The following is a 21,745-nucleotide window of genomic DNA, read 5'->3' as shown; positions in this document are numbered from 1 at the left end:
TCAGGCAAATATTTAAGATATCGGCACTTCGGGTCACTCTGAGCTCCGATTCACTGGGGGTGGGGTGAAGCATAAAATGACTCCAGTAAGAGCAACAACATCCCGTCAAAGTAGCGACTGCCGGGGTGAGAGGCTGGATTTAATTCGCAGCCTCTTCGCCAGGCGCAGGGAAGGAAAATCTTCGTTCATGTGCGTGCATGGGCACAGACAGCCCCCAGGATGCGGGGCCGGAGCCCGGCGCGTGGCTTCCACAGACCGTGTAAGGATCCGGGCGTTTTTTTATTTATGTGCGGGCCAAAGGTGCGAGGATAACTGGGGGGTGCTGAGAGTCAGGGAAGCAAACTGTGACCCCGGAAGGCGCTTCCCATGGGGGGAGGGGACCCCGGCACCCCTATTCCCAGCCCCCATTGGGTGAGCGTTACACGAGGCGAATGGCGCTGTGTTCTCACTACCTTACCTGCGGCAGAGCGAGTGCTACTGCGCACCCCAATACACATCATGCGCCGGGCTCCGCAGCGCGCACTGGAGTGGTCTCGTCCCGAGGCAAAAAGGCTTTGGGGGCTGCCTGGCCCAAGCCCCCCACTCTTCCACCCCCTCCCCCAACCCGCCAGAAGAGCATGGAAGAAGGACAAACGCCGACCGCGGGACAAACAGACACGCCGCAGATTCCCCCGTGAAGTCCCCGAGCCAGACTCGCTACTCCCCCTTCTCCCCCGCGGTGCGATAGCCCATTTATCAAAACGGGAAGACATCCCATGGCTCTGGGGGGCAGGGGATGCAATATTTCCGATGTCTGATCCACTTCACTGCAGCCCGTGATGATGAAGGCTCCGGAAAGGCTAGGATGCGATTGATTTAAAAGACCAAGCCCACCGCAAACTAGCACTGCGCATTTTTATATTTTCCTGCAGCGCTGGCAACTTCGTTGGTCTATTCGTTAATTTATGTTGGGGTGGGGGTGGGGAAGGTGGCAATTAATGAAACAAATCCGATCATTAACATGCGCGTCTCCGGTATCTCTCTTTCACACGCGTGTTTTATTTCCCGGGAACGTGCCAGTGTGGCGAGTTTGCCTCATATCCAGAATTGGACGCACATGCGTGCCAAATAGACGCGCAAGTTCCTGATTTGATCGTTTTGTCTTGAGCTAGTTTGGGTGGGAGACACGAATAGCAATGTTACCTTTCCCACGAGGCTTCCAGACCTGCGGGGGGAAAGGACTAAGCCGCTCTGTGGAGAGACAAGTAACCCTTTCCCCTTGTACTGTCTTTGTACCTTATTAAGTGCTACTTGCTCAAAACCATTTCTAGGGCGTTCCATCTCGTTTTATTCTGTGCGTGGGTCTTAGGAATGCGCCGCTGGAGCGTAGGTCTCGGGGAGCAGATAGATAACGAACACCTGGAATTAGACATTTCTTGAAAACAGCACCCCGCTTCAGAGCCTCTTTTCATGCACTTCATCGTCCCCGCAGCGAATATAGCCCGAAAATGTTTGTGCATGAGCCTCGTTTGAACCCACCCCGAAGAATTATGTCGGCATCTGCACTGCTGAAATGCAGCATGCACTGGTTTTATGGGGCGATGGGCCATTCCTTGCAGCTAAGGACGCGGGGAAATTTCCCTTTCATAATGAATTCATTTTAAAGCAAGAGCTGTGAAATAACATCTAAGAATTAAAAAGAGGGGAAAAAAGAAGCCCGGATATGATACAGAATTTTATAGCGAAGCAAAAAATGTGTCCTACACAGTCACCGGCAATAAATAAGATTTATCTATTTGGGTGAATATTTAAGTGTCTTGAAATCCAACTAGTCCTTCGGAAGGTGAAGCAAATCACTGTTTATGCCACTATATACAATTCAGACGTGTTGGACATAATCCCCATTCTTTCTCATTTCTTTGGGAAAGGGTGCGGACACACACACACACACACACACACACAGACACAGGCGCACATACTTTCCCTCCTCTCTCCTTCTTCTGCCAAAGAAATTACCAGGAAAGTAGGTTATTTGTAAAGCATTTGCATGCACCTAACATACAGGAAAACACACGCAACGCTTTCAAAAACAAACACACACAGAGGAACGTACATGTGTTTGTGTTAACATGAACCACATGTGCTTAGACATACTACAGCGACCTAGACACAGGGCAAATAGTTTAGTCTTTTAAAACTAATGTTTAATCACACCTATGTTTTTCAAACCCAATCCTTATTCAGGGGAAATGCTTACAGATTTCGTTAGGATATTTTCAGGAGGCAGTAAGAATGGTAGGATCTTGTCGGCTTATTATAAAATATGCAGGAAAATAATGCCTGATTCTTTTATTTTCTCACTGACACTCCTCCCCGCTCCTTACTCGATGGCCAAATCAAGCAACCCCGAGGAAAATAAAGACCCCCCCCCCCCCATCTCTATCATAGTACTGATACCGAAAGACAGACAGAGAAGTAAACTCTCCGTTTATATGCGTCAGGAATTGGGGAAACTATTAATTCCGGCGCAGTTGATTATTGTTTGCAATGTCCACTGTGTTTCTTTCGCAGTAAAACTTGTTCTCACTGCAACACTCTCCGATTCAATGGGATGTGTCTCCGCTCTGTTCCAAGAGGGGGTAGGCTCTGATCACCAATGGCACATGGATTTTCGGGGGTGTGAGAGCAGTCAGCAAAGCCAATTCCATACGCTAGTGCTACCCCCATCGCTGGGTTTCCTACTGACACTTTTTACTTGAAGGGGCTCTAACATGGCTCTTTTACAAGGGGGTTGGTGTATTTCTCCCACCTCAGCTAAAAGGTACGTTTGCTCTGAAGAAGAGACGCGCCAACAAATACATTAAATATAAATCTTAGTGTCTAGAGATAAACATAAAATCATAACCTGGTACGTTTTAATTAGCTTGATGGGTTTGATAATTGCATTGCTTTTTTTCGCTCAGGCCCTACAGTAAAGAAACAAGCACAATAAGATTTATTATTATTATTAATTATTATTATTATTATTATTATTATTGTTATTATTTCCAGAGTCTAATCTTTCTAACATATTTCCATGTCAAGCATTTTCCTTTCCCATGTAATTCGTATTATAAACTGATACCCGTCTGTACACAAAGTTCGTCTTGTATCGATAGCGATATGAAGATTATATAGAATACATATCAAATCGTTAAAAATTCGCTTTCAGAGACATTTTTTGGAGTCTTTTCCCCCACCCTGCACACAGACAAAAAGAAGCTAATTATTCCGTATACAAACAGTCCACTTTTTTAAAGGAAGAGTCTCACTTGATTTGCAGCCAATTATTGCTATCGACACAAATATATTCTCATTAAAAAACTAATTCTGAGTTTAACTTATCCCCTTTATTTCCCCCGGATGTTTCTAATTATATTTAAAGCAACGCAATGAGCGATATTTCTCCCCTTTTTACAACGCATTTTAGACATTCATTTAATTATTTTTTACGAAAAGATGATCTATAATCCACAGAAGGCAGGGCTGGATAATATATTTTTGTTACTCTTTTATTAACCTTCCTGGCGAATACTAATTTTTAATAGGAAGCAGTAAATCACCAACTTAGATGTTTGGGTAATTTTATTTATTATCAGAAATCACATAATAATACATTCCTTTTTAATTATTATTGTGAAGCAACTTTTTACATGACTATATAAAGCCAGCACGTGCTATGACAGACATTTGCATAGGCCCTACATATAATAGCTTGAGGTAAAAAACAAAACATTACATAGGAACTATTTTGCAACCTAAGTATATTAACACCCGCGATAAACTAGTCTAGAGATGCAAGCGAAAAACTGGGTCACATACGCAGGGAACTAACACAAGACAAACAGAAGTCTCACCGAATAATTGTATATACCCATCTGAAAGGGAATATTGCATATCTGTTTTTTTTTTAACATTTACCATCACGCGCTTTCTTTTTAAAACCATCGAGGGGCGATGAACCTCGCCTTGCTAACCAGACATATGTCACGAGGACAATTGTCAAGTATTAAATTCTTGCTGGTGGCTTGACCGATGGGTTTCATAGTACATAATAAGTCCTCTTCTTCTCTCCGGGGTAAAGACTTGCCAAAAGCGATGGCTGATAGTGAAGTGGAGATGTCATCCTTAATTCCTTTTAGTCTCTGTCGCCCTCCAAATGCAACCTTATTCTTCCCGGGATTGCTCTTCTGCTGGGCTGGCAAGGGACCGCAAAGGGGAGCGAGCCTTGCGTTCATAAATCAAGTCAATACGGGGACGGCGTCTGGGTGCCTCCACCTTTAAGCCAAACGCCAACCATCACACTGCATGTCAGCGGATGGATCGAAAACGACCCCTCTGCACACAAGCGCCTTTTGTGTGGCTTTCCCTCTCCGTGGAGTGGGCAGGCGGGTTTCCAGAGTATCGGTGTCACCACATGGGCACCCCAGGGGCTGCGAGTTATACTCGTTGGAGTCCTCGAGTTACCCTTTCAAACAGGGAGCCGTTTGCCCCCCGTTTCACCCCCTTCTCATTGCACGTAGTTGAGCGGACTGCTCCGGAGTAGGCCTCCTAGTCGCTACAGTCCTTATTGCACAGTATTGCACGCGGCCAGGCTGCCCCGGGAAACTCGTGTGTGTGTGAGGGGCAGGGCGGTGCGAGGAGGCGAACGGGTCTGTATAGAGAGGGGCGGCAGGCGGGGGGGGGGGTGCAGTGGGGGTGAAGGCTGCGGAAGGCGTGTGGAGGGCTGGGCTCCCCTGGATTTTTTTGGGGGGGAGGGAAGGCCCAAAGAAGGGAACGAGCGCTGGAGAAGAGGCCGGCTTTCCACCGCTCCAGCGCGTCCGTTTGCAGCTCGTAAATAAACCCGCTTGATGCCGCAGCGCCTCGGTCTTGGCCGTGAACGCGGGGAGCAGGCGGCAGGTGGTGACCATTTAGGTTTCCCAGAGAAGCTTGGCTTGTCACAAGATGAATCCGCCCTACATAAAAGGAGTGGAGCAAAATCGTGGAGGGGAACACTACGCTGCGGGGACCCCTTTTCTCTTCCCCCTAGCCCCCTCCCCCCGCATCCTTTCACACCTGGCAATGCGGGCTGCAGGGTCGGAAATACCTGCCCGTCTTTCTTTCCCTGCCTTTGCAAGAAACCCGGGGGAAGGGCGTTCAAAGCGGGTGGAAGGCACGCGTGGGGCGGTCACGCGAGTGGTTGAGAGAAAATCGGACCCCCCCCCCCAAAGAAAACACACCGGGGTTAGCTCGCCCTTCTCGGGAGGAGGGGCCCAGCAGGCCCGCGAAGAATTAAAGTGAGGTATGAATGCTGCGGGGAGGGGCGAAGTGACCGCGTCTCCCGCACCTCTCTACCTTAAGACAAGACTCCCCCCCCCTGCATTAAACACACCCCAGCGCCGCAAATGCGCCCGCCGCACAGCGCTGTTTCAACCCCCCGGGGGACTGGAAAGAGCAGGCAAGCAGAACCCAACCGGGGTGACGGAGGTGGGGTTGAGATCCCGGAGGGAACCTGCGCGCGGCCCAGTCTCCCGTGAAAGTGAATTTCGTTGTGCGTGGCAGGATTCTCGGTGCCACTTTCGGCTGGCGGGCGGCGTGCGGGGCCTGGGCTGAGGCTAACACCATCGCGTTTACACGGAACCAAGCGCCATCCAAGAAGGGCTGTGCGCCTAGCTCCGGGACAGCCAGCTAGATCATGCTGTACACTCTCGCCCTCGGATTTCCTCCTGCGTTGGACAATCCCGGGGATGGGATGGGATGGGATGGGGGGGGGCTTCGACTTGTTGCGAAAATAGGTGCACCCCTGGCGGCGAGCCGGTCACCCTAAGAATGGGCAGGCGCTGCACTAAGGCGCCACTTCCACTCCAGAGAAGCCTCAGTGACAATGTACAGTCAGTGGCTTGGCTCCTAGGCCAATCTGTGGTGCTGTCCGGAGCCAAGACAGCGGGGTAGGGAGAAAACACCGCACACCACCCAAGAAATCTTAGTGCGTGGGGGGACCCCCCCAACTCCCTCGCTCAATGAAAGGGGACTCTGTCCTCCCCACCACAGACTCAACGCGGCGGACACGCGTGTAGACCGTAGACCCCCCAACTCTGGCTGATGGGTGGGGGAGGGGGAGTTGCATATTCACCTCGGGGTTAGCTTCCCAACAATTCCAGTGTAGGAGATGCAGATTCTGGTACTTACAATGCTCGCTCGCTTGTTTGTTTGTTTGTTTGTTTGTTTGTTTGTTTTTAAGGAAAATGACGAGTGATCGGGTAAAGTCCCGGGACCACCCGCTAGGACGAACACTAGTCTATGCGGTTAACCAACCTGCAGGCTGTGAGGGCTTTAAAAGAAAGAAAGGGCTTGTTCCCGCAGAAGCAGTCTTTTCTTTTTCATGCGCCGGTTCTGGAACCAAATCTTCACCTGTTGGTCACTCAGGTTTAATCGGTCTGAGAGCTCCCTCCTCCTCTGGCGGGTAATGAATTCGTTGACCATAAACTCCCCTTCCAGCTCGGCCAGCTGGAGTTTGGAATAGGGCTTTCGCTTTTTCCGGGACCGTGTGTGCATCGGGTACCAAGGAGCACCTAAGAACGCGGGGTGGAAAGGAGAATTCAACACACGGGAAGAGACACGATCGGCTCCCGAAGCAGGCGCTGTCCCCCACTTCCCAGCTGCTGCGGTTCACCCACAGTGTGCAAGGCATACAGCCGAGGAATACCACCTCAAGAGACGCATGTATCTTGGGCTACAGTACGGGCTCGACCCATAGATCTACGCTAGGCACATAGAACTATGTCTTACTTGGGGGTGACCTACGCTCTCTACACGGGACACATTTCTCTGTTTCATTCGACGCATCTACCCACTTCAGACTGTCCCACCGATGGGATGCTGTCGTGGGTCTGATGGGTCTACACGGCTGTATTCCTTCTGTACAAACCTGAACACATAGGTCTGTGTCCCAGATGCCAGAGAGATACCCCTTGCTCACTCTCGCCCCCCACACTGATACAACAGACCTACAGCTCAGACACAAGCGAAAGGGACAGGTCAAAATCTGCGCCAGCTAAACGCCAGTGAAAGTGAATCCACATCACGCGAGACACCAGGTCAAGTATTATTATGGCGCCCCGAAGCCGCCCGGGTTTAGGGGTATTTTTATGGCGCCTTCTAAATGTGAAAGGGAAAAATATCAATAAAGCCAACAGGCAGAAACCAGCGGTTGGGGGGGTGGGAGGGGAGGAGATCTCCTTTCACCTGAAGGGACAACACCAAGGGACCCAGCGCTGCCTTTTTAAGCATCACCTTTCTCATCTCTCCCCACCTCCACCACCTCCCAGACCGCCACTCCACTGCGCCCCTTCTGCTAAAAACAAGCTAGGCAGGGCGAGCGAGGCATTTCCATCTCCAGGAGCGTATTTTGGGGTTTGCTGCGCGCTCCCTATCTCTTTTATGGGATATTTACATGTTTACAGCCTCCCCCCCCCTTTAAAAGAAGCACCACCTCATAAAACATTAGGCATTTGAGTGCTACCCCTAGCGGCCTCTCCAGAAACAGGTCCGCTGGTCCCCGTGCTAATTCCTTGAAGGATGGAGACTCGGAGGCGACACCCAGCCTCCGAACCAGCGCTAACCAGACGCACTGGATTCCTTTGGAGGGGGGGGTGTTCTCTCCCCTCTTCCTCCCCCCCCCCCCCCCCCCCCCCGCCGCCGCTTTGCCTTACCACCAGCTAGATTGCTGCCTGGGTTGGCAGGCGAGACCAGACCGGCTGCTTCGCTGGAGGCGCCTTTATTCCCTTCATTGAGCAAGGAAGAGCTGGAATCCGACTCCAAGGACTGGCAGGAGGAAGGGTCGTGGGGCACAGTCTCCGCAGCCGGGTAGTCATATTTGCCGAAGTTCCCGCCCATCCCATTGGGGATTCCCGGCTCCAGGGGCATCAAGGCGCTGTCCCTGCCCCGCTCTTCCCTCTTGAGGCTGGCGCTCTCGGAGCACGCCTCCCTGTAGTAGCACTTGCTCTCCTCCACGCGGGCCAAGTCGCAGGCTCGGCTGAAGGATGGGTTGATGGAGACGGGGCTGCTGAGGTAGGGCTGGGGGTATCCGTTGCAGGGCTCGGAGGATGCCCAGGGCAGGGAGCAAACATTGTCCCTTCTGGGGTAGGAGAGGGACGGCAGGCCGGGCAGCTGCCCTCCGGAGGCTCGGAAATTGGGGAAGTAGAAGGTGTCTCCCGTGTGGATGTTCACCAAAGGTCCCACAAAGCCAGGATTAAGGAGATTATGCTCGCTCATTTCCGCGGGCCCTGACCAGCAGCTTCTAGTTTATGGGCATCTGACATTAAACATAGTTAAACCTAAAGGTCCGCCCCATTGGTCGGGGAGGGGTCACGTGGGCCCCAGCTCACGTTGGGGCCGGGAGGAGGGGGGGGGGGAGTGCCACCCACCGCTGGCAGTGGGAGGCAAAACAAAATATTAAAGTTCTGTGCCTTGCGGATTTTTTTTTTTATGTGTACGCTTTAGAGAAAGAATAATCATAAAGCATTTTATAAAATAAAGCCTCCGCTCTGAGCACTGGCCGAGAAAAACCCCTTATCTGTGAAAATGTACAGAGCCATCCCATAAAAATACGTAAATATGACACCCTTCTCCCAGCTGTAGGGGGGGTCCCTCCAACAGCTGGCAAAATTAAGCAATTTTCTCATTAATTAGCCCCTTTATTAACTAAAAAAAAAACCGTCGGAATTTACAATATCTCCCAATAAATGACTATTAGATATTGTGTCATATAAAGTTTACGGGCTCTTTAAGGAGACGAATTATAGTAACCGCAACAGGGTGATATTTACAGCTGATGGTTTGAAAGAGTTTCCCCGTATTTTGCAGCGCCGTTAGATAGTTTACAGTTTGATCTGGGGGAATTAGACGTTTCCTGCGTTCGGAGCAGACGAGTTTCATCCGTGTAAGGGACAATCTTGCAGGGGGAAAAACCCTCATTCCATCCATCCCCGCTCGATTTAATTAATGATCCTGTCCGAATAAGCCAGGCAGAAGAGGAAGAAGAAAATATGGCTTTTCTTTTGCCTTCATTTCTGCAAAGAAAGCTTCTTCTCCCGCCGGCTCGCCGTAAATATGTGAAGAGAGGAATCCGGTTTTTAGCCCCCCCCCCTCCCTCCGCCGCCCCCGATAACCAGCTAGCTCGTATTCGTGACAACTCGGGTTTTCTTCACCCGGGCATTGCAGAGGAAAGTTTGTTATATGGGGGGGGGGGGGGGGCTGCTGCCAGGGGAGTTCTGACAAAAATCGTTGTGTGTGTGTGGGGGGGGGGGGAATCTCAGTGTGTCATAAATATATGGAGGAAATAAAGAATTTTAAAAGCCGATTTGAAAGGACCCAAGAAGCATCAAAGCGGAAACGTTATAGACTCTGAAGGATATGGGGTTGTTTTTTAGAAGAAGAAAAAAATGCATACTTTGAAAATGTCTTTGGAATTTTCCCTGCTAGCAACTTGCAAGCTCAGTGACTTGGAAAACTATCGTCAAATTTCCCGCATTTACTGTGAAGGGACACATTTGGGAGCGGGTCGAAATGTTGGGCACATCCGAGTTGCACCGCAGAGCAGGAATTGTTGGGATTCTGTGGAGCACGAGCTACGTATCTTACATTTGAAAGTCAGGTACAAAGTCAGTTTCCCCCACCCGGGGGGGAAATACTGAAGCTAAACAGGCTTCCTCCAGCGATGCAGGAAAAAAATACGTCGTGCACAGCTCGCTTTCTTTGGTAATTGCATTAAATGAAGAGCTTCCACCGAATGTTCAGACCCCACCCACATGCCACGGATAAACGCAAGATGCATGCCTGGATATGTGTGCACCTATGTACACAGATGCATTGCGCACACACATTCGGCTACTGTGTGTGTTGGTCTTGTGTGGAGGAGCGTTTAGTAATTTGCAACTTTCCAGGAATTATTTTCCAGGTACAGCTAAAAAGCTGCTTGAATTTTTTCCAAGTACATTGTGGGCTCGGTTGAGAACATATTTGTAAGGTTTTGCCACGGTGGAAAAGCATCGTTTGTGCAGGGAGGAGCATGTGATCTGGGTAGCCTGCCACAGGAAGGGGCTTTCTTATTTAAAGAAAACCCGTTCTTCTTTCTTCTTTGTTCTCAGTTAGCCGCGGACGCATCTTTACGTCCTCTTCGTATCTCAACCTTCAGTGCAACGTGTCCAAACGCAGCCTGTAGTTCTCCCTACTGGACTTGGCACCAAGTAAATCCAACACGGCGCGCTCAGAATCTCTCCTCAGCGAATTTTATTCCTGGTGAGATCAGTATGCACTCGGAAAAATTATGTAGAACTCTCTATTAACTCTTCGCCGGGCTTCCACATTGGGAAAGGAAGTCGCATCTAGACAGGCTAAAGAGTCCATCTATTGCCCAACGGCCTTCATGTCCAAACCGGGGCAGATTTCTTAAATTAGCTCATTTTGGAGCTGGACAGAGCGAATGTGCCTTTTACAGTTAGCAGGCAAGACAGATCCACGGAGAGGAAATACCTAGCGATTATTTATGGATGCTGTTATTTTTCGACCATGAGTTCTTGCCATGAAAGATGCATTTTCAGTTAAAAACCAAGGGTGACGCTTTTAAAAAGCACTCCCCGACTGCTGATTCAAACCGCTGGAATTACTGGAGGAAGGCTTAAACAGAACATTCTCAAATACCAGTCTGCTATTTCTTAATTCATATTCGTTATTAGTGATTCCGCAAAAATACACTTCCTTACGCTAGTACGTCCGAGTCTTCCCTCATGACACAAGGACGCCTTTCCAGAGGCGATTTATTTTATTTTATTTTATTTTGACAATCTTGAAAGAAATAAGGATCATAGGTGCTCCTTCCATCCTCCCCCAAAGCATCCACAAAGTTGTTTGCCAATGAGTGAGAAATAACTAGGCCTTACCTCTTTAAAATCAACCCCGCTGCAGATAAAGACTTTTGCTGAATACTTTTCACCACATGATTATTTTCCTTCTTCATAAACCAACTCAGCCAAGCAAAGAACTAGAAAAGGGTCCCTTTCATATTACAACACACGCAGTCTAACTATAAATTAGTAATAGCTGGGAGAGGGGGCAGAAAGAGAGAGAGAGAGAGACGAAGCAAAGTGAAATCGCACCCAGGCAGTTCAAGGTCACTGTCTAGTGTAGTAAATAGGATCTACATTTTATGCAAATGAGTGTCTCAAAAGCAATCCCTCACTGCAAGTGGAAAGAACCGGCAGGAAATCGCTTCAACTTTTTCGATTACGCGCCTCTTGTCCTGCAAGTTCTTTCATTTATTAATATTTTATTGGCCTTTGCAGCGCTCGGGTTTCCCACCCTGATGTGTGTGGTTTGCGAAACCCTATTTCCTTTACACTGCGCTGTCACTTCTAGATATTCCAGAGGGTTTCTCTCAGCTGCGACCTCCCCTTTGAATGGAATCTTTGGTTTCTCCTGGATCTGTGCTTTAAAAATTAAATATAGCACCCAGACAATGATTCCACATCAGGATGTTAAATTTGAAGGTTAGAGAACTAAGGCTGCATCCCTCATTGCGCTTCAAAGCGTACCCAAGTGGAATTCGCCATTGGACATGTTCTATCGCAATAAGTTGCCAATTCTATTCTATTTTGAACAAGAGCGAAGAAATTTAAGAATGTGACTTTTTTTTTGTTAGAAATGTAGACCATCCCGCTAACTATTTTCTCTTGCTAGCTGAATTTCCTGCCCAACCTGCTGGATTTCTCAGCCGTCTGATATATTTGGTATTTAATCAATGAAAAAAATCAGTTGCATGGCAAGAAAAAAGAATTTAGAAAAATAAATTAAAAGAGGGATACCATCTGCCCCGAATAAGACAAACCTTATTTCAGTCTGGTTACATAGATTTTAAATCGCCGGAACTGGCTATTTTTGAGAGGAAACGTTTTTGTTTTGAAAGGATGGGATTGTAAAATGGAATCCATCGAGGGGAAGGGGAGAAAAAATAAAACCATCGAAAACTATTCAATGTATCGGTATAAAAATGTCCAGCAGGAGCTGTCCTTTGATGTGAGTGAGCAGGCAGAATATCTGTGTTGGTTTTGATTCACAACCAGGTTAAAGAAAACCTGCGTCGCCCTGATCTTCTGAGTGCACTTAATAGTTAAATACTTTCGGTGCCGCCACTCTTTTCCCCAACACTGCCAGCAGAGGATATCACTCCCCCGCTGGATTAATGTAAACGGGTGAATACATCCTCTGGAAGGCAACTTCAGAAAAGTTTGTTTTGCGCAGAACGCTCCAACTTTCCTCATGATCCCAATCGGCGCAGCGGACGGCACTTTCGTGGCGTGGGATCTGCACTAGCTGTAAGGGGGAATTGATCAACTCTCCTTTCCCGGGGCGGAGAATATTTTTAAATATATTTTACGTTCTTTACTCTTCGTGTGTGTGGGGAGGGGGCGGGGGTTGGAGGAAAAGCTAGGGCTAGACCAGCTTTATTCAACAGGGTGCTTCAAGTAGGAAAACTTACATCCAAGGATTGTAACTTCCATGCAAAGTGCATCAGAGTGAATTTTCTATGGATATTTCTTAAAGGCTCCAAATCCCTTTGATACTGCGCTCCAACATATACAAGAGAGACTTAATATTTCTAAATTAACAGGCAGGTCTATGGACATCCACAATCATACATAGCTATTTTGGGGTTTATTCGGGACTCGAAGACGAATGGCTTGACAAAGACAGTGGCCAATTCCTTATATCCTCTTCTCTCACGGTTCAAAATATCCCAGCAAAAACTAAAGTTCTTCCCTGGGCCGGATCCACATTTCTCATCACCCAGCCCGCTGACAATTGAACTGAACTGAACATGCAACTCAACCGCGCGAAACCGCCTTTCGCCTCCAAACCAGCAACTGATTCTTCAAAAGTGAGGGAGCTAGAATGATGAAAACTAAAAATGGGGGGAAATGAAGGGAGGTTTCACGACCAAGGCCGAGGTTTAGAATTTATTCAAACTCCTTGATACAAAGGAAAGAAAAGACAAAACTTGTGAAACTTCCTTTTCATGCTTTTATTGTCGGTCATTAGCCCGTCTGTCTAGACTCCAAATGACACCTTTTTAAAAAAAAATCCGTAAACAGAAGCAAGGGCTAGTTAGCGAACTCTGGCTACCGACTGGTCCTCAGAAGATCAAGGCTGCGGTCCTGGTGATTAATATGCACGAAACGCATGATGTCAAGGTCAAACAGACCGCCTAGTCACGGTCAAGGGTAATCCAGGATTGACGTCATGGTTTGCGGATCCGACTTCCTCCCGACACAAACAAACAAACCAACAAATGCAGAAATAAATAAATAACATAATCAAAGAGTCCTGGGACGTTTGAAATCTGAAAGAGGCAAGAGTTGGAAGCTGAGGTTGCTTGTGTTTGAAAATTTACAACAAAAATGACTTTAAGACACAATTTAACTGCTATCTAGCACAGAAAATACTGAGGGATTTCTTTCTCTTCTCTTCTTTCTTTCTTTCTTTCTTTCTTTCTTTCTTTCTTTCTTTCTTTCTTTCTTTCTTTCTTTCTTTCTTTCTTTACCAATTGTTGTTATTGTTGCAAGAAAAAAAGTCAGGAGAAAAATCTATTAAATAAAAAAATTACACCCGACGAAATAGTCAATGAAAGGGTTAAAAGGCCTTTCGATCCACGACAGGCCGCTTTGTTGTTAGAAAGGCCCGATTCTGATCTTACTTACACCGGAGCAAATCAAGGCTAAATCTCCCCTAGGCAAAAGCGTTCCAAGGATGTCAAAAAACTCTAGATGGAGAGTGGAGACTGGCCCACTCGCACAATGAGGCCTTTGGCCCTAGGACTCACCCTCCCCTGGGTTATTTCCCCACGTTCTCTCATTATCGGCATGGGATTCACTAATAACTTTCTTCTTTGAAACGTTGGAACACCGCAACCCTTAGCCTAGCCCCTGCATTTTGGGGCCCTCTCTTCTAAATCCACAATATGATTGGGAAAGTGTGTGTTGAGGGGGAGAGGGAGAGGAAACCGAAGGACGCGGGAAGGGAAAGCTGAAAAGACTAGAGACGCATCTCTTGTCATAACATCTTCAACAGCCACCGTCCAACCCAGTTTCAACTTAAAACATGAGCTAGGAGTCTTTGTATGTGTACCCCGCGCATTCGATTGTCCTTCCCCTTCTATATAGTCTTTCTACGCAATGAGATAGATAGATAGATAGATAGATAGATAGATAGATAGATAGATAGATAGATAGATAGATAGATAGATAGATAGATAGAGTATTTTTTTTTTCAACCTGAAGCCTTTGGTAGAAAAAAACACTTTAAGAAGTAGTCATTTTCCCCATAGGAATTCTTAGTAACACAAAAATTATTAACCAGTCTGGTTAAATGCAAATTACGAATCTCTCCTCCATCTTCATAGCTCCAGTGAAGGCTTAGCGGGGTAGCCCTGTTAGTCTGAATCTGCAAAAACAACCCTGTGGCACCGGGGAGACTAGCAGTTTGACTAGGGGTGAGGAACCTCAGGATCCTGTGGCTCAGAGCCCCCCCACCTCCCCTCAGCATTGGGGAGCAGGGGCTGGTGCACAAGGCCCTCTGCGCCACCGGGCTAGAGCGCACAGAATCTACTAGCCTGGCCCTCCCCAGGGTCTGGTGTGCGAAGGGGGAATGTGGGGAGGGGCTTTCTCCTCAGTTGGGGACCACGTCAGTGAGTGGGTTTTGTGGGAGGGGGGGGGTCTTCTCGCTTGTGTGCGGCCCCCGACTGATTTTTTCTGTGGTTCAGCGGACTCCAACCCCAAAAAAGGTTCCTGCCCCTGGACTAAGGCATCAGCTTTCCTGGGTCAAACCCACTTCGTCGGATGCGTTGGAGTGGACGATACAGAAGCGGGAGTATCTATATAAGGAAGAAGCTGCTTGTGTTAAAGAAGCTAATCGAGCTCTGCAGTGCTTCCCGTGCACAGTTGGACTGGGCTGGAATTTCCTAGCTTTGGCTTTTGCATATCAGCACAGTGTCCGCAGTGTGTGCAAGATACATCAATCGCCATCGGCGTGCACATGCGCCCGAAAGGGGGGCGAGGGATTACCACGCACACCCACTCTGGAAAAAAATCCTTTAAAAGATGAATTTGGAAAGCGTGTCCATGTGAAATCCTAAGTCCGAACAACGCTTAGATCCAGAGTTTATAACTTTCATTGGCAGCCTATGTAAATAAAGGCGAATTTTCAATAGGTTTCCACATTAGGGTAAGCAAGGGATATATGCGTGTGTACTATCCTTCCTATCTATCTAATCTATCTATCCATCCATCAGTCTAGCTACCTATCCATCCCTATACACCCCATCTATCTATCTATCTATCTATCTATCTATCTATCTATCTATCTCCTTCTAAAAGCCATTACTTTCACTGAAAAAATATAATCAACAATATGTCCGAAAATAAAAATAAGGAAAAGCCTATTTTATTATCTGGAAAAAGTCATTTCAGGAAAGAAAACTTACCCTCTGTTCGTTCCCACCCCTGAAGGAGGGAGATTTTGACCGATGAGAATAACCCAATATTTATTTCAGCTCAGGTCGCATTATTCCATCTCCAGCTTTAGGAAATACGCCCGTGATAACATCAACTCCCGCGGAATGTTCCATGCCTCTAAGTGTATCTGGAAGGCCCCTTGGAAACTTTTAAATACGTGATAGAATTCCAGGATATTGGGTTTCATGAACTCCGTGCGCGTAGGCATTATACTCAGTAATCAGCACGCGCATTACAATAATGCGCGCGCACACACACGTTTGTATATGTATCTATGCTCGTATTATTTTAATACAAGTGTTGACGTACGTATCAATCAGGTATCTACTCACGTGCACACATATGCTTTGTGTGTACAGTCTACCAATTACCCCCTCCCCCCCTCATTCTATTGCTTGTTCCTGACTTTCCTTCCCTTTTAGTATAAATTTAGGCAAAAATAATGTTGTTTTAAGGTTACATCACTTTCAGAAAGTCTTTTCCTTGGACAATTTAACGAGGTGATTAATTTTAATAGATACCAAGGTATATTGTGACCCGCCTCTGGAAACAAATTACTGTACAATATTTTTAAACCACTTTCGGAATTGAAAGGAACTCCCTTTTGGAAGCACACAAGGTTCGAAGCAGCCTGTTTGTTTTTTTAACTGGCCTATTAATCAATGCAGCCAGGTTACGGATTATGATCTTGCCGCTGGTTTAGTAACAAGAAGGCAGGGTCGAGATGTTTATCTCTGAACGGAGCTGAGTCAAACTGGTTTAGCGAAATACACCTTTCGAGCCGGGCAGACTCATAAGCAAGGATGTGGAGCTACGGTCGAGCAAGCATCTTCCAAAAAGTCCGCTCCCCGTTGCTTGGCACAGGAATATAGTCGCTGTCCATGAAGATAAGGGATCGGAGCGTCTCCCCCTATTTAGGAACCACTATAACCCCACTTCCAGTCCCATATTTTGGCTTGTAGGTGTTGACGCTTTGAGCGCCAGTCTGCTCTTCATCCCATACACATTTCCAAATGCACCTTCCTGGCCGTTTTCCGATCAGGTTTTAGCTCTGAGGCGCCCCCCCCCCCAGCTGTTTACTTTGGGGTGGGGGTTGCATTAGAGTAAACCCCACTATCTCTGATTTTGCCTCAAAAGCGTTAATCAAGTCCACGACTGTGTACGACTACCCATAACAACATCTCGGCAGCAGGCCATTATCAAAGCAAAAAAAAAAGATATTTATTTTTAAGAAACGTGATCTGCATTCAGTACATATCTGGACACCACACTAGTATATACAGATACAAGACATTTAAAAAAAAAGATCGCTTTTACAGACCGAGCTGACATTGAGCTGACCCGACGTTCCCGGGGCGTAGGGAACCAGGAACAACATGGTGCATTTTCTATCATGTCTGCGAAAAACCAAACCGGCCATTCTAAGTTTGATGGGAGAGATAGATAATCTTTCCCCACCCTCATGAGAACTTCCGCTCAGGAATGTATTGGCTAGCTAGTCACTTTTTTCATGTCCTGGCTGATCTACACGAGTATTTGTTATTTTTGTAAGTGATGCAGAATAATATTAACAATAATTAATAACATTATTAATAATAAAAATATTCTCTTCGCACGATAGCAGCCTTATTTCAGGGGGTTCCTGTGCGGCGGAGGGGCACAGGGCTAATGTAACAGGATAGAATTCTGCTACAGAACCCGGGTCTCCCTACTTGTGACATCCGCGGGCGGCGCAGCCGGAGAGATGCAGCGGAGGACGCGCGGGGCTGTGCGAGGCGATTATACAGTTACAAAATAACATTCAGGATTCGAGCCTTTGCAACAGAACAAACCGACATTTGCCTTTTCATACACACGGTGAAGGTTAGGGGGGGGATGCCGGAGAGCGGCCGGTGAGATATTCACAGTGGGAGGACGGCGGAAGAGGGCCGGGGACAGAACCCAAGTTAATGTTTCTTTCTGCGTGGGTGTCAATGGCCAATGGAAACATGGCAGAGTCCGAATGGGTGTTGTTACCATTATACAGGTGGATCCGATAAATATCCGCGATTGTTCCTTGGTGCCTCCCCTCCCCCACGCCCACCCCCCTCAAACCTTTCTCTGTCAGGTAGCCTGAAGGTGAGAAGCCTTCGATTTGCTAACTACCTTTTTCTCTTTGACCCTGCGGTTCTGGAACCAGATAGTGACTTGGCGTTCGGACAGGTTGGTGGTGGCCGAAATTCTTCGACGCTTCTCTTTGGTAATGAACTTGCTGGCTGCGTACTCCTTTTCTAGTTCTTTCAGTTGGGCTTTCGTGTAGGGGACCCTTTTCTTCCGGCCCCTGCGGTAGCTGCTCCCCTCTGGCTGGAGAGGTACTACATCTGCAGGGATGGGGAGACAGATAAACCAGTTACACAGCTCTGCTCCCTGAAACCGACGGGAGGAGGCAGACAGACAGACAGACGGAACTACGAGAGAGGGGGGCTAGCTAACTCACTGACTAGGGTCTGAAGACCTTAGCTTGGCAATAATGCAACTATCCCAGGAGACGCTGGCTAGGTGGGTTTTCAGATCTAAACAAGAAGCGCCAGTTAATTTAAGGAAATAACCCGCAGTTCGAATTCACTGGACCTTCCAACCAGATACCTTTGAGGGGTGGTTTTAAAGTTTCTCCCCTCTTTTTTTTTTCAAACCTCCCGTAAGTTTTAATATCTGACTTTACCATTACTCCCGGCCCGCGAACAGGAACTTATTAATTATGATTTTTTGTATGGCTCGCCGCACGTTGGACACGGCATTGGGCCCTTGCTGTGTACTTGGTGCTGCCTCTCTTCTGCAGCTCGGGTACCATTTGCCAACTGAGGAAGCCTGGATTTCGCTCGGCATCAGTTGCTAATTTGCAAAGTGGGGTTGGTGCATTAAACGCACAACCAAGCACACAGAAAAAGCGCTTCATATTAAACAGGTCTCTCGATTTCTCCTCTCTCCAGAGGCACCCACACTTAAGAAACATCGCCCAGAGAGACGACAGCAAAGGGGCAGTGAGGATGTGAACGCCCTCACTTCCAGACCTCACTAATGCACCGCAGGCAAGCCACAATCATTTTTCTGGCAAAAGAATTAGGCGCCTTCCTTCTGCCCGGGTCTCAAGGCACTAACCCAAGACTCGCTCAGATCGTGGAGCGCAGACTCCATCCCATCACGCAATTAGGCAGGTAGCAAATGTCCACTGTGATTCCTGGCAGGAATGGATTCGCAAAAATATCGCCGCGTCATCCCGCTGGAACCTTGCGCCCAGCTGTTCTCTGTGTGGTTCGCCAAGAGAACGCCAGCTCCAGGAACATCTGCAGAAGGGCTTCCATAAAGGCCCAAAGATGCAGCCCTAGCACCCCCAACCCTCCCATGGAAAGCCTCCTTCATTCCTCCATACTGCCCGCAGAGGAAACAAGCCCCACACTCGAAAGAGCCTTTATAGGTAAATAGACTCTCTGCCTCCAACCGCAACTGCCCCCAAAACAGCACATGATTCTATCCAGCAATGCACTCTCGAAGGGTATCTGTAAAGAGCTCCATTCTCTCCGGCTTGGGAAAAGGACTTTGTGCCACCAGGGTTGTACAATAAGCTCTAGATCTAGGAACGAGACGAACCTACTACCCAGCGAAATCCTCACCACTTCTGGGATTCTGTTGTCGTGGTTATAAACTCGGGTGGGTGGGGGGAGGTAGAGGGGAGAAAGGAAAATATTTGGATCAGCCTCTCCAAAACAGCCACCGAAACCCAACAAGCTTTAATGGGGATTTCTAAGATTCACGCCCCCCTCAATCAACACGGTTTTAACCCCCCCCCCCTCCACACACACACACATTATGGCACATTATTTGACTTTAATTTCTGGCTGCCTCTCCCGCCTCTCGGCTACCCGCGCCGAGAAATGAAGCCGGATTCGGGCACCCACATATTTCCAATCTCTTTGGGCGTGGGGCACAAAATCTTCAGTTCGACTTTACTGCAGCGCATGGAGATCAAGCTGCCGGGCCTTGGTATGCATGGTGGCATTTCCTTCCCAAGCAGCAAGAGAGCAAGGCACCAGAAAGTCCTCCAAAGCTTTGCAGAGGCTGCAACTCCGTCAGGATTTCCACCTGGATGAAGGGAAATCCCTTTGGGGGGTTTGCCAGCCCCCTCCCCCGCACTAGCTTCATTTGTCACTTGGCACCCAGTTTCTGCAAGCACCGGAAGATTTACTGTACCCCTCCCCTGGCAAGCCACCTGCCCTGTCCAGCGAAACCTCGGGAGAGGAGCAGACACGTGCAATGCGTCCTGAGCTCAGAAACTTGGAAACAAAAAAGCAAACCACAAAAAGAGCAGCGACCGAGGCAGGGAGGGGAGGCAACACAAGGGAAAGACTTGGCCCACTTTGCCAGCAACCGCCAGGCTCCTGGGATGTGTTTTGGATGTCAGCATAATTGCTTCACTTTCTTACCCGTACGTGTCCATACACATAGTACCGCACAAAAGGCATTCCAAAGCGATTTTTTTTTCATAACCGGGCGGTTAGTAAGCAGACAAGCATGCTGGAGCTCAGAGCAGCCTACCTGGGAAAGGTGACTTCCAGAGATGGGTAGACTGTGCCTGCTCCTTGGAGCAATAGACCTGCCCGTCCCAGCCATTGGAGAGCGCCCAGTGCTGGTAGCCTTCCATGGGAAGCAAAGCGTCGTGCCTCGGCTCCGGGTGTCCACTGATCCCCGGCACCACTGACACGTCCAAGTAGCCAGGGACCGCCTGGTAGGAGCTGGCAAAGCTGGGGTAGAAAGCAAACTCTTTGGCCCTGGAGGAGAGTTCTTCGCTGGGCAGGGAGCCGCTGGGCTCGGGGTACTTTTCGGCCGGGTGGTAGGAACAAGGTTTCTGCTGCAAGTTCACGTTGTGGGAATGGGAGAACCGGCACCCATAGTAGCTGCCTCCAAAGGGGTAGCCGTACCCCAAAGTCGCGTTGGACGAGGCCGGCGGCGGAGGGCACTGCCTGGCAGCGTCGGGAGCGGGTATATCCGTGTAGACAGAACCCTGGTGCGCCCCGATGGGGCCGGAATGCCGGCCCAAAACGGGGTGCGTGATAAGATCCCTGCAGTGGCTCGTTGGGCAGGTCCCACCTAGCGCCTCCATGGCTGGGGTTTTATTCTGGCTGTTTTCATGCGGGTGCTCCTCGTACACGTACATCAAGGTATCCGCCCAGCGTGGATGCAGGATCAGTGAAGTCGTCATGGCATGGTCTGCCTGCGCTTTTTAAAACTCGACTTCCCAGCCCGAGACACCTCATCCCCCCTCCCCCCCCACACACACATATTGTTCACGCACGAGCATGCGCAGAGCCGGGGGGGGGGGGCAGTTCATTAAGAAATCCGCCCTGGCGCCACGTGACCTGCCAAGCGCTCGCCATAAATCTGGGGCCCCGGTCACGTGCTCCGCCGCCCGTCCAATCCGCTAGTCCCTCCTGGCTTTGGGGAAGGGAACGGAGCCTCTGCTATTGGCTACTCCTAGGACAAGCACCAGGGCGAATTAAAGGCACCCCTGTGAGTGTAGCCCTAAATAAGGGGATTGGGAAACTCAGTATTTGGCCGACACAAAGAGCTGGACTTAGACGTGGGGTTCTGTTTTAGCTGCCTTCCAGCATAGCCAGGATATTCAACAAATATTTTTTTCACATGTAAAATATAAAATACTCCCCCCCCCCATGTGAGTTGACTGAAGCGTTTCATTCTTTGCAGGCATGCCCTGAGGGACGGGGGAGGGAGGGGGCTAAGGAATGAGAGGGCTCCTTTGTCAGGTGGGAGCTAAAAGGGAAATCTATGAACACCCTCATAAGGCAACTGGAATGAAGGAAGGGGAAGCTTCGTCAGTAGAATATTCTTCCATGCTCACCGCCCATCCCCTACTAACAGGACCGGTAGGTCTCATAGACTAAGTAGCCTTCCCTAGTAAACCCCCTTGGGGCGGCTTGCTGGTTTTATGTTAGTTCTTTTTTTTAAGCTTTTGTCGTCCGCTTGGATATTAGGTGACAGGAAGACTCAACTTCTCGATAACACCTGTGTAATTCCGTGTGTGTGTGCGTGCGCGGGAGGGCAAGTAATAATTTGTCCCTTTATTTCAAAATCAGGGACTACTTCCGGCGGATGGTCACTTTAAAAATAGTAGAAATAATATCTAATTT

The 21,745-nt window shown here is 48.5% G+C and overlaps 2 protein-coding genes across 4 annotated transcripts in view; both read right to left on the bottom strand.

The window, feature by feature from the left end:
* The window catches only part of HOXC13 (homeobox C13), a 28,087-nt gene extending 7,209 nt beyond the window's left edge, over window positions 1-20,878 (bottom strand). Inside the window, exons 1-2 of one of the 2 annotated variants that reach the window (XM_075901635.1) lie at window positions 20,136-20,878; window positions 17,709-17,923 (exon numbers count right to left, since the gene is read on the bottom strand). In XM_075901635.1, coding sequence (XP_075757750.1) covers window positions 17,709-17,923; window positions 20,136-20,799 — 879 coding nt within the window. In that variant the 5' untranslated portion in view covers window positions 20,800-20,878. Of the gene's footprint in view, window positions 1-16,774; window positions 17,924-20,135 lie in introns of those variants that run through there. The other variant, XM_006129812.4, reaches the window with a different exon arrangement.
* HOXC12 (homeobox C12) lies at window positions 3,591-8,385 on the bottom strand. Of its 2 annotated transcripts, XM_075901637.1 has the most exons (3): window positions 7,710-8,385; window positions 6,313-6,569; window positions 3,591-4,973 (listed from the first exon to the last, which is right to left on the bottom strand). In XM_075901637.1, the coding sequence occupies exons 1-2, from the start codon at window positions 8,269-8,271 to the stop codon at window positions 6,331-6,333; spliced, it is 801 nt and encodes a 266-aa protein (XP_075757752.1). In that variant the 5' UTR covers window positions 8,272-8,385; the 3' UTR covers window positions 3,591-4,973; window positions 6,313-6,330. The 2 variants fall into 2 exon arrangements, with proteins under 2 accessions (XP_075757752.1, XP_075757751.1); XM_075901636.1 differs by having other exon boundaries at window positions 3,591-6,569.
* Window positions 20,879-21,745: the final 867 nt, after the last annotated feature.

The sequence above is a fragment of the Pelodiscus sinensis genome, chromosome 19, assembly GCF_049634645.1.
Source record: "Pelodiscus sinensis isolate JC-2024 chromosome 19, ASM4963464v1, whole genome shotgun sequence".
Lineage (NCBI taxonomy): Eukaryota > Metazoa > Chordata > Testudines > Trionychidae > Pelodiscus > Pelodiscus sinensis.
The sequence above is the reverse complement of the archived record's forward strand: the minus strand, read 5'-3'. Positions and strand labels throughout refer to the sequence as shown.

What these genes read in the sequence shown, in the direction of transcription:
- HOXC12 (XM_075901636.1), bottom strand. Translation starts at nt 8,271, where the DNA reads ATGAGCGAGCATAATCTCCTTAATCCTGGCTTTGTGGGACCTTTGGTG. An exon ending in AGGCAGCAATCTAGCTGGTG is followed by an intron (nt 6,570 to 7,709) that starts GTAAGGCAAAGC and finishes CCGCGTTCTTAG; the next exon opens with GTGCTCCTTGGTACCCGATG.